Raw genomic sequence first — 12,911 nt, 5'->3', positions numbered from 1 at the left:
TGGGTACTAATGGGCCCAAAGTATGCCAAGATAATATCCCCCACACCATTACACCACCACCAGCCTGAACTGTTGATACAGGGCAGGATGGATCCATGCTTTCATTTTGTTGACATCAAATTCTGATCCTACCATCCGAATGTCGCAGCAGAAGTCAAGACCAGGCAACATTTTTCCAATCTTCTATTGTCCAATTTTGGTGGACATGTGTAAACTGTAGTCTCAGTTTTCTGTTCTTAGCTGACAGGATTGTCACCCGGTGTGGTCTTCCGCTGCTGTAGCCCATCTACCTGAAGGTTAGATGTATTGTGTGTTCAGAGATGCGCTTCTGCATACCTCACATGTATCGAGTGGTTATTTGTGTTACTGTTGCCTTTCTATCAGCTTGAACCAGTCTGGCCATTCTCTGACCTCTGGCATCAACAATGCATTTGCGCCCACAGAACTGCCACTCACTGGATATTTTCTTTATTTCGGACCATTCTCTGCAAACCCTAGAGATGGTTGTGCGTGAAAATAGATCAGCAGTTTCTGAAATACTCAGACCAGCCCGTCTGGCACCAACAATAATGCCACGTTCAAAGTCTCTTCAATCGCCGTTCTTCCTCATTCTGATGCTCAGTTTGAACTGCAGCAGATCGACTTGACCATGTCTACATGCCTAAATGCATTGAGTTGCTGCCATGTGATTGGCTGATTAGAAATTTGCATTAACAAGCAGTTGGACAGGTGTACTGGTGGCCAGTGAGTGCATTTGTGCCATATGAAAATGAATTGAGTGCAGGAAAACAATTGAACTTTGATCAAACTTAAGTTCATTTAAATTGGCTTATCTTAGTTAAAATTTAAGCAAACAACAACAACAACAGAAGTAAAGGTTGATGTATAAAGTTTTTTTTGTTTTTGTTTTCTAACTAATGAAAAATGTTTTATTTACTGTGATTGGTTTGTTTCCATCTATAGCCAAGCATGTATAATTGTACAAAAAATGTAAGCATGTCAATACAAATAACTTTGCTGTTTATCTTCAGGCTTATCATTTTTATCCATTCTTTTTTCTTTTGAGTGAATGTCCAGTTCAGTGTCCACTGCAGTTCAGATCTCCTATTGGATTAGAAACAAATGGAAACAGCATCAAGATTAACTGTAACTGTGAATATTCAATTGCATTTCCGCTTCATCTTTATGCAGTCATGTTTAATTATTTAACAGAATAGATAAAGTGTTATTTTTATATTGTAATAATACAGCGTTGGGTAGATTATTCAAAAATTGTAATGTTACTGATTTCAAATTACATTGTGAATAGAGTCTAGTAATGTAACATGGATTGCTTTAGATAATCCACAAAAAGTAACGGTAATCTCAGTTTTTTAATGTAAATACAAAAGAAGACAAAAAACAAGCTACATAAAAAATAAAAAACCCATACAAGACAGCCAACGGCAGCCAGATTTGTGAGTGTGTGTAATATTAGCTGGAAGTATGGTTGATTTACATTCAATTCAACAGGCATTCAATTCAACGAGCAGTACACACGCGAAGTGCTACTTATACAAAGCAACTGTTAGTGCTCTGAGAATTAAATGCTAGAGTAAAGAGGGGGAGTGGTTTTTTTTGAAAGAGAAAAAAGAGAAGAGTGTTTCTACAGGTGGTTTGTCAAGCCCACTCACCAGCGTGAAGCACACTTCATAAATGCACAGTGTTTTTTGTAAGAATGTGTCTGGTGCAAATCTGCAAAAACCTCTGCAAGTGTTGATTGAAATGTCAGAGAGATGAAAGCTGTTTCTGCAGGTGGTTTGTAGAGCCCACTCACCTGTGTGAGGCACACTCAAAATTTATAATGTTTTGGGTCAAAATATATAAACAAAGGAACATAAAAGTGTAAAGTATGTATAACAGTAGAGCAGTGTCCATAAATATTAATATTAAATTGATACTTTTATAATCTAATTATTTACTGTCCAGCACTGTAATTATGCTATTATAAAGGCTAGTTAATCAGTCATGTTAGTTTGAGGACCATTTCACAATACAGTTTTTTTTTGTTTTGTTTTTACTAATTTGCTTCTTAGTAGTTTTTAAGGAACCCAGTTAAAACCCCAAGCTAATGTGTTTTGTTTCCAAAAATTGTTATTTATAATAATTTTATTGGCACATTCTGGCTGTGAGCTCCAGCTCATCTCAAGTTACATTATGCTCTGAATTATGAATGTCATGAAAAGATAATTATAATCGATACCTGTTTATTCCCTCATGCGTTGTTTTCTCCCTCCACCTCAAAGTCGTCTGGCAGTAGTTTGTCCTGTCGGTTGCCCAGAGTGAAGGCCAGCAGTGCTAGTAACCCTGCATCCAGGATGCTGATGATGCCCAGGATGTAAGCCCAGCGAATTGTGCAGTTGCCCAGGCTGTACTTGGTCGTCCGCTCGCCGCACATCCGCTTTACCTCCGCAGAGTCCCATCCGTCCGGATAAATCATACACCCCATCACCATCAACACAGCTACAACATCAAGTGCAGAGATTAAAGGTATGGAATTGCATATACCATTTCAAGAGTTCACACTTAGCTGATAATCAATAAAGCGTATTTGGCATGCTGTCTCGGGAGAGAGCCCTGAGCTCGTAATATCCTCGAGCCCGGGGCTCCCTCCCGTTAGAAGGGCGAGAGGGGAGTTCGAGCTCAGGTAGACCTTGAGAACTTCCCTGCTTGTCGCCGCGTGAGAAGTGTAAACTAGGGTTGTTTTCGGTGATAATTTGGTTTAGTCTATTGGCTATAGTATATGTTTTTGGACGGTGGGAGGAAACCGGGGGACCCGGGGGAAACCCACGCGAACACGGGGAGAACATGTAAACTCCGCACAGAAACACCAACCAGCCCGATAGGAGGTTAGACCAGCGGTGTTCTTGCTGTGAGGCAACAGTGCTAGCCACTGGGCCACCGTGTCGCTCTATCGGAAAAAGAGGGAGGAAGGAGGGGGAAGCTTCAAGACGAAGATAACTGGAGTGAAAAACTCTGGTTATTTATAATGCTTCCGTAATCATCTAATGGGTCAGATTACGGAGCTAACAGGAGCCAGCCGTGTTGATCATAAGCACGTGATCCTCTCGAAATTAGTTTATAAATAAAACACACTTAAAAAAAAAAACCTTTTAATGAAACTTTTTTTCCCAGTGATGGGTTGCAGCTGGAAGGGCATCCACTGCGTAAAACATATGCTGGATAAGTTGGCGGTTCATTCTGCTGTGACCACCTGAGATTAATAAAGAGACTAAGCTGAAAAGAAAATGAATGAATGAACGAATTATTAAATTAATCCCCAAATAAAGTAACTAGTACCGTTACTTAGTTAATTTTTACGATAAGTAATGCGTTACATTACATTAATGAAACTTTTTTATTATTATACCACAAATTATATCAAGTAGGCGAAGCAGTGGCGCAGTAGGTAGTGCTGTCGCCTCACAGCAAGAAGGTCTATGGTTTGAGCCTCGGCTGGGTTTGTTGGGTTCTGTGAGGAGTTTGCATGTTCGCCCTGCGTTTGCGTGGGTTTCCTCCGGGTGCTCCGGTTTCCCCCACAGTCCAAAGACATGCAGTACATTTGAAAAGGGTATTGGCTAAATTGTCCATAGTGAATGAGTGTGTGTGAATGTTTCCCAGAGATGGGTTGCAGCTGGAAGGGCATCCGCTGCGTAAAAACGTGCTGGATAAGTTGGCAGTTAATTCCGCTGTGGCGACCCCGGGTTAATAAAGGGACTAAGCCGACAAGAAAATGAATGAATGAAAATTATATCAAGTAATCTCTAAAAATATATGTTAGTATGTGTGTTTAGGGTCATTTTGTCTTGAAAATATTAACTTAAAACACTCCCACTATAGGCTACCTATTTTTGACTGCCTCCTAAATCATAGCTTCAATTATCGTACATAATATTCAGCCGTTTCATCCTTATTACTCTAATAAGTTAAACATTTGCATGAAACATCAGTTTTATCTGCATTATTTGTAATTTCATTCATTCATTTTCTTTTCGGCTTAGTCCCTTTATAATCAGGGTCGCCACAGCGGAATGAACCACCAACTTATCCAGTACATGTTTTACGCCGTGGATGCCCTTCCAGTTGCAACCCATCACTAGGGAAACATCCACACACACACTACGGACAATTTAGCTTACCCAATTCACCTATACCACATGTTTTTGGACTTGTGGGTGAAACCGGAACACACAACCGGCGAAAACCCGCACAAACATGGGGAGAACATATTCCACACAGAAATGCCAAATGACCCAGCCGGGACTCGAGCCAGCGACCTTTTTGCTGTGAGGCGATTGTGCTACCCACAGCGCCACCGTGCTGCCCTTTGTAATTTCAGTTTATACATATAGTATCTGTCCCTACTTTCAGTTCTAAAAAGGTGTAACACCCGGTAATTGGGGTCCCCGACTCCCAATCATTTTGCAACCCAACAGTCAAATGAGGTAAAGATGGTTTATTAATTATTATTAGAAAATAGTTTATTGATTATTTTTAGTTGTGAATTAATTTAAAGAAAACAAATCATTTCAAATGTAGAGATTGCATTAAGATAAAACGTAGACATAAGGGCCCACAAATGACAAAATCCCCCTCTGCACGTCATTATTCTTCTCTCATTAAATTATTTAAATTGAATGCACAACAGAATATTAATTCTATGTCAATTCTATTATTGTGATATTTCAGTGAATATCTTATGCAATAAAAAAACAATAATATATTTTAGACATGCCATGTGACTTTGTAGGAAAGCAAAAAAAGCTGTCTAACCATATTTATATACAATATTTCAAAACAATTTTAACCAGTCTTCCTTTTAATTTATTTTATTCAATTGCTTTTAAACAGCATGTATACTTATTTGCAGGGCTTAAAAAATGGCCTACCTGAAGATGTTTGCATCCAAGCGCAGATCTTGTAGACACTAGCAGCGTTGCAGAAGAAGAAAAGACCCAGGCACACAATGGTGCCCACAATCAGCAGCATTGAAGTTCCTACAAAAAACAAAGCGGTCCTGAAAGCCCCAGAGGGGATTGAGCCAAAATCGAACACACTTCCTTTGCAGACCAATTCCGAGGTGATTGGGTTGCCGATACAGTAGTGAAAAAGCCCAAAGTATCCAGCCTGCGGGGTGTTTACGCTGTCACCAATCCAATACGGCTGAATGAAGACCACCACGGTAATGATGGCAAAGAATATGGTGAAAACAGCCCACATGACGCCGATGGCTCTGGAGTTGCGCACATAATTGGTGTGGTAGATTTTGGCAGCCTCTTGGGCTGGAAGCATCTTTTCTTTTGCCATTGTTAGATATCCAGTGAGAAATCAATATTTGTCAAGAAGATTAAGCAGAATACCGTATACACTTACACCTCAGATTATACCGTAGCTGATCTTCAAAAAAATGAAATGGCTTTCTCAAAGTCCAAAGGCAGGTGAAGCCGTGGTGAAATAGTGTCAGAAACAGGGCTGCTGCCAACAAAGGTGTCAGTATTTTAATTATTGATGGTAAATGAAGCTGAAGAATAGGGTGACAACAATAACCTGTTCTCGTAGGTGCTGTTATCGGATACATTTGTTACTTCACAAAGCTATTGTGTTTGCTTTAGTTGTGAAATAGCTGACGTCTAGACTCATCATGAGCGCTATCTTTTAAAAAATGCTGAACAACACACTTGCTTAATAGAGCTTGTGTCTGCCAGGTTAAAACCACTTCATTTCTCTAAACCAAATAGTTTCACTAATAGTCTTTTTAGAATCAGAATCAGAAAGAGCTTTATTGCCAGGTATATTCACACATACGAGGAATTTGTTTTCGTGACAGAGCTTCTAGTGCAACAGGATAACAGAGACAGGACAAGAAACAGATAATAAATATATTTTTAAAAAATACAAGTAAGTAGTGAATGCAATATACAAATTGACAAGTGTATGTACGTGTTTATTACTATATACAACGTTATATGTGCAGCTGTTATGTGCAAATTGGCATGTAAAGTGTGTTGTTGAATAAGTGTATATGTGTATAAAAGTGTATGGCATGTAGTGATGTTGGTTCCACAATAATTATCATCAAGTGTTCATGAGATGGATTGCCTGAGGAAAGAAACTGTTTCTGTGTCAGGCTGTTCTGTTGCGCAGTGCTCTGTAGCGTCGACCAGAAGGTAAAAGTTCAAAGAGGCAGTCTGCTGGGTGTGAGGGGTCCAGAGTGATTTTGGCAGCCCTTCTGCTTGCTCTGGATAAGTACAGTTCTTGGGGATAATGCAGAATTTATGCAGAAATGTATTATGTTTGTGTGGTATTGCTGTGAGTGGAGCATTCATATCATTTTTAAAGTCTCTTTTATTGATATTTCTGTGTTTACATCTAAATCCCAAGGGCCATAATATGAACCTGGTTAGATTACACAAATATTATTTACATTATTATTTTTTTTAACATTTTTAAATGTTCACTTTTTCTGAGCATACTATACTATATATGCTATACTATACTATACTATACTATACTATACTATACTATACTATACTATACTATACTATACTATGCTATGCTATACTATGCTATGCTATGCTATGCTATGCAATACTATACTGAACTATACTTTATTATACTATGCTATACTATACTATATTATACTATAATATAATATAATATAATATAATATAATATAATATAATATAATATAATATAATATAATATAATATAATATAATATAATATAATATAATATTCAGTGTAACACTATATATGCCAAAAATCTTGTCAGGCATTATTTATATTTACAATAATATAAAAAATCTATTTTTATGATCATGGCACTTAACCCTTTAACTGCCTGCTCGACCAAATGGTTGACCATATTTTGACTGACTATATCTTATTGAGAGGAGAACCTAACTTATCTAAACCTGACTGAGCCATCTCTACCATCTGGTTTAAGTATGTTATGCCAAAAAAATCCACTAGTTGTCACTAACTCAATCAACAGCACTCATCACAACGTTGCTTCTACCATTGAAGTCAAAAACAAGGAAATCACTCCTGCCATGTGAACTGTTTTTGGTGATAATTTGCAAGGTAAGCAAATGTTCTTTGACGCTTTACCCTCTAAGAGCCCTAACTTTACAAAGTTATGTTGCTTGGTGCCATGAGAAATATTTAGTATGTTTGTAATAATTTTTCAAAGACATGCTCAACCAAATGGTTGATTTGTCACTTTATGGTAAACTTAGAAAAGCAAAACTAATGTTTTCATATCATAAATTTCTGCAGTCAGAATGGAATGTTTGCTGGGAAATATGCACTTTTGATCATTCGCAGAATAAATATGACACAACTTATTTATTCATGAATATACTGAGATAATTTCTTAAGTATATATTTTTTCGACGCTTTTAGGATATTTTTGGAGTAAATATAATGAATTTTTAAAACTAATGAGTGGAAGTCATAATTTTGAAAGATGGTTACCTCTTAAATGGCACATGCTCTTCTACTAGCATTAGCACAATTGTAAGAGATTGATATTTGTTTATATGTTTGTTTGTTTTTGATAGATGTCAATAGTTTGTACACTCACACACAGAAATAAAGGTACAAAAACCTGTCACTGGGGTGGTAACTTTAAAAGGTACATTTTTGCTCCTAGCAGGTCTGAATGAACATTGTAATGAACATTGATTTGGTGCTTAAGAAAAAAACAAGGCTGTTTTTTTTTTAATCAAAAATGACACATTTTCAGAATTCTTTGGTGAACAGAAAGTTAAAAAAACAGCTACAAATACATTGTTTGTAAGGCAAATAGAATGTATGAACTTTTCAAAGGGGAAAACACTTCCTTTATTTATTTGTTGTTGACTTTTTTTCCCCCCTTTGGAAACTGTAAAAGTTCAAGTTCTAAAAAACTTCTACTGTATGACCACCAAGAAAAAAGGAAAAAATAAGAGAGAAATCATCATAATGAGGTCTTATTAATGATAAAAATAAACAATACACGAGTCTCAGGCAGGAATTAGTTGCTCAGAAGGGAATTTGTTAGACAAGAGCATCAACAACAAAGACTGCACTGATATTCGCCTTCCTTTCAGGCTTAACATGAAGCCTTTGGTTTTTTGTAGGTCAACAATTACAAAAATATCAAAGACGCTGCGAGCCTGATATGTAAACTGAACCCCTGAGCACTGCACAATGCTGCAATCACAATGCAACATCTGCTCAACTGCAACATGTTTAATGTGCTCAAATAGATCTTAAGATTCCTTTATAGTTTTAAAAGCTCTGAAGACCTTACCAATACGATTTTGCCTGAATTATGCAACAAAACCCTTTATAATACTTTATAAAAGAATCACTCCATGACAAATCGTTGAGAATTTATAATTTCTGTTTTTTTTGCTCAGTAATAAGATATTTTTTAACCACATTTGTAGTTTCTGCATTTTATTTTTGTATCACATTCTGCCTTGGACTGTCAGATCTTTGTTTAGTGACAGACGTGCTTCTCCTCCGTGAAACATCAGACTAGAAGTGAAGAGAAGGAGACACAAAGAAATGCAAAAACAGAGGTGAAGACTGACTGAATGTGTCAAACATAAAGTTTTACTAGTCATATTTACAGCTCACATGAAAATAGGCTCTTTAATATAGTTTCGATGTTGCATAATCATCACCTTTATAGTCTGTGTAGTAACAAATGATCAAATTAGCAGCCATTGTGTTTTTGATTATGCTGCATATTTAACATGGAAATGATGTAAACAAAATGCTACAGAGCCTATAATTTACATGCTTGGTGGCTTCAATGCAATATTAGGTTATGATTTAGCCTCACCCCAAAAACATTAGGACAAGTTGATTAACTCCACAAATTCAGTACATAGTTCACAGCATTTGTAACTTGTTTTAGCTATGCATTTCCAACAGTTATAATGTGACTAGAAACAATTTTCACAATTGACTTCTCATGGACGGTAAAACATGGTATACTGTATAAAACAAATTTTGGTCTTACTGCTTTCATGCTCATTGGAGATGTACATTAACACAGTATCCTTCTGGTACTGTTAGTGTTCGAAGTAGAAGATTATTTGAGTATTTTTTTAGTAACTCTCATTGTAACTCTTTCTCTCTCTCTCTCACACACACTACCACATTACTAGTTAAACTATGCACCATAACATGGCCTTTAGGCCCAATTTCGGAAAAAGTGGGGGGGTGTGGATGGCGGTAGCAAAAAAAAAAAAAAAAAAAAAAAAAAAACATTTTAGCAGACTGATATAGTGTGTGAACAATATTCCCTGAAAACTAGTGCATTCAACCTTCCTCAGTGAGAATTTGGCCATTTGAATGAGATAAATTCAAACATAATAATAATAATAATAATAATCTAACTTTATGTCTTTCAAATCGCCTGAACCCCCTTGGCTATACATGCCTGACTATTTAATTTAACTTAATAAATTGTATGAAGAGGGGATTAATTAATAATATATTTTTAATAACAGTTAAATAATAAATAGCAATATATAAAATATAAAACAAAAACAATATTCATTCTTGGCGGGGGTGTGGGGGGATTGTATTCACTCGTCCCCACCAATGTCAAGTGCAAACCTACGCCCTTGTATGAACCACTTGAGCGTGAGTAAATAGTTAATAAATGTAATTTTGGGGTGAACTATCACTTTAAAGCAGAGATTTACACCGCTAAACAAATTTATACGGGCTTCATGTAGGCTTTTGTTTATTTAATGTGTCATATATGCTCTTATTTAGTATGCAGTGAGGAGCTTCACCACCAGATGGCTGCCTCCCATCACGACACAGACGGTAGTAGGCGATGGCTTAATAAAATTACACAGCAGTAGTAAATCTGCCAGATGAGTTTTCCCTCACGCGCACAGCATCATCAAAAACACGCCAGCAGAGAATTCAACGAGGACGCGTGTTCACAGCAGGCGTGGGAGAAGTCAACTTCCTGTACACTTCCATTATTCTGGAGTGTAATGATGTTTTTCTGCATGCGATTATGTGCTTCACAGGCCTGAACTAAAACTAAAATCAACCTCACAGTCTTTGTTGTGTTGAAGAGACGTGTATGGAACTTCTGAGTCTCCTGAAATGACGGCTGCTCAACTAACGCGTTTTGACTAAAGTTATGTGCTGCAGGTGCATTTGCATTTTTATCAGTGAAGTCCATTGACATAACGTATGTAATTTATTGGCCAACCCTGACAAGGGAGCTAATGGATGGAATGTATTATTCATACACAGCAGTGTAAAGGCATTTGGTGAATATGATCCATGGGCTGTGTCGTTTTGCATATATGCAATATGATTGAGCTTGTTTGGCTGTTGCTGCGCTCCTCAGTTTGCCTTTGTTTTAAACCACACACACACACACATACACACACACACACACACATTCAAGGAATATCTAATTAGCGTTTGTGAATGCTGGGTAATGAATTAGGTAAAGACCAATTATATATCTGCCATCTTTGATAGTGTTTTCAAAGTCACGTTTCCAATAATGTGCGTCACAAAAACACGCATTTGGACGGATTTTCTCAAACAAACAACAGTTAATGATCTTTTTGAAATGCAGCTATAGCTTAATGAATCTAACTCAAATGTAAGCTACATTGCATGCTAATTGCGAAATTCAGCTAGTTGGTCAGTTAACTGCTGAAAGATAAGCTGGTAAGGTATGTTTTAATGCTAGAATACAGGTCTTGCTGGTTTCAATGCTAGTTTTGCTGGTCTCACCAGCATTGAAACCAGCAAGACCAACATAGATTACCAGCATTTGCTGTTTTTTCGGCAGGAGTAATTTCAGAAACTGGTTTGGTCCAGTTTTGTGTAAAATGTCAGATCATAATGGGTGGGGAGAGACATGTTAAAGACTTTCACCAAAAGTGAAAATTCTGAAATGTATTCACCCTTCATTTGTTTCAAATCTGCTTGACTTACTTTATTCTGTTGAACACATAGCTGGAAACATATAGCCACTGACAATAATAGCTATTAATTTTTTCTACTATGGATGTCAGTAGTTAGCCTAGCCACTGGCTTTCAGCACTTCTCAAAATATAATAAAGAAACTAACAAAGGTTTGGAACCACTGAGGATGAATATATAGTGAGTAAAATATCATTTTATTTTCCAAACTTTTAAAAAACATTTTTAAAAGTGTTGCTGGCTCTAAGCAAACAATTTTGTGTTTAATAGACATCTAAATGTAGACAGCTTGGCTAAAACAAGGCTAAACTTGGGCTGTCAGTGAAAATCTAATAGACATCTAAGAATAGCCCAAAATTAGACCAGTCCTCAAATAGACAGATTAGACAGAATTTTTATGTGTAGTCATTCATTTGTTTATTTGATGTCTAGTCTAGTTTTGGCCTATTCTTAGACGTCTGTTAGATTTTCACTGACAGCCCAAATTTAGCCTTGTTTTAGCCAAGACGACTATGTTTAGACGTCTATGAGACATCTATTAGACATCTTTTAAAAACAAAAATGGCTGTTATTGGCATATGAAGTAATCACAGTGGGGGAAATCTCAAATCAATGACTTGAATTGAATTGAATTTAGAATTGTATCCTTTTCATTTTCTAACAACAGTTTTTTTTAAAGTACAGATTTTGTTTTGAATTTTACTAATAATGCCATGAATCATATAAGAAATACATACGGGAATCATAGTGTGTATTTCATACTGTGTCAGATCCATGCCTTTTCCTAATGTAATGCAAATGTAATGCAAAGCCGCTTTCCTTCATATGGAATCAGTTAGAGCTCTTCCAGGCTGTCTGTTAGCAGTGGTGTTTTGAGATTTTCCCAAAGGATGTACACTGACCCTGCAAAAGGCATTTGGACACGTAAGTCACTTGAATGTCACCCCACTAGACGAGAAATATCAAATCAAAGGGCATCTGCTAACAAATAATGATTGACCTTTTCTCAAGCCGAAACCTCACATTTCTTTTTGTTTTAGTTATTTTAGGATAATGAGTGTTCAAATACTTTTTGAAAAATGTCTATTAAAATTTTCTTTGAAATATAGTGTTTAGTATATTGCTTTGGTATTGTTAAATAATAGAGTAACATTCATGAAGTCATAGTGCTGTAACATGTCCAAATTCTTTTTAGGGGCCGTTGTATTTATATAGTTTTCTTGGAAATTGTCAAAAAGTAAGACACCACCACATATTTTGACTTATTTTATCAACCAAAGGCTTTAGCTGTGCTTTTTTCAAAGGCATTCAGATCAGTGGTCTGCTGTTATCTGACCTCTGTTGCAGCTCTCAGTGGTGTGATTGCAGTATTGTATCCTCAAAGCCGTGACCAGTGCTGGATGATTTTCTCTCACCTTGGCGGTGAGTTGACGTTCATGCCTCTCTTCATTAAACCCCCACCAGGAAATTCAGAGATCTTTCGCCCTGTAGGTTTTGAAGATGATAATGGCTTTGGAGGGAACACGGGGTCAAGGTTTGGGTGGTTAGGAAGACTTTGTTCACTTCTGCTTGCCAATGTCCACAGAGTATATTAGAGCCACACAATTTTTTCACATATTGATTACAAAAGTATTTTTTCCTATCATTTTCATAAAAAAATGGCATTGTTATGATAAAGCATAACAAGAGATGAACCAAACCAGCCAGTTATAAGATGAATCGCAAGATTGAAAACAATAATTTGACAAAAAGAGAAACACTGTATGTTGATGGAGAGCCATAACAGCTATTGATTTATGACCTGCTTTTGGATTAATGTGTGTTAGGGTTGAAAAATGTTCCTGTTTTATTGTTATTTTATTTTATAAGTTGAACAATAAAAGAAATATTTTAACATTTAAAATATTA

The 12,911-nt window shown here is 36.6% G+C and overlaps 1 protein-coding gene across 1 annotated transcript; it reads right to left on the bottom strand.

Annotated features, from left to right (window-relative positions):
• Positions 1 to 882: 882 nt before the first annotated feature.
• lhfpl5b (LHFPL tetraspan subfamily member 5b) lies at positions 883 to 5,478 on the bottom strand. Its single transcript, XM_056463639.1, has 3 exons — positions 4,929 to 5,478; positions 2,243 to 2,502; positions 883 to 1,104 (listed from the first exon to the last, which is right to left on the bottom strand). The coding sequence occupies exons 1-2, from the start codon at positions 5,344 to 5,346 to the stop codon at positions 2,255 to 2,257; spliced, it is 666 nt and encodes a 221-aa protein (XP_056319614.1). The 5' UTR covers positions 5,347 to 5,478; the 3' UTR covers positions 883 to 1,104; positions 2,243 to 2,254.
• Positions 5,479 to 12,911: the final 7,433 nt, after the last annotated feature.

Source organism: Danio aesculapii, chromosome 8, assembly GCF_903798145.1.
Source record: "Danio aesculapii chromosome 8, fDanAes4.1, whole genome shotgun sequence".
NCBI lineage: Eukaryota > Metazoa > Chordata > Actinopteri > Cypriniformes > Danionidae > Danio > Danio aesculapii.
This window is presented reverse-complemented; position numbering and strand designations above follow the sequence as displayed.

What these genes read in the sequence shown, in the direction of transcription:
- lhfpl5b (XM_056463639.1), bottom strand. Translation starts at nt 5,346, where the DNA reads ATGGCAAAAGAAAAGATGCTTCCAGCCCAAGAGGCTGCCAAAATCTAC. An exon ending in TTGGATGCAAACATCTTCAG is followed by an intron (nt 2,503 to 4,928) that starts GTAGGCCATTTT and finishes TTGATGTTGTAG; the next exon opens with CTGTGTTGATGGTGATGGGG.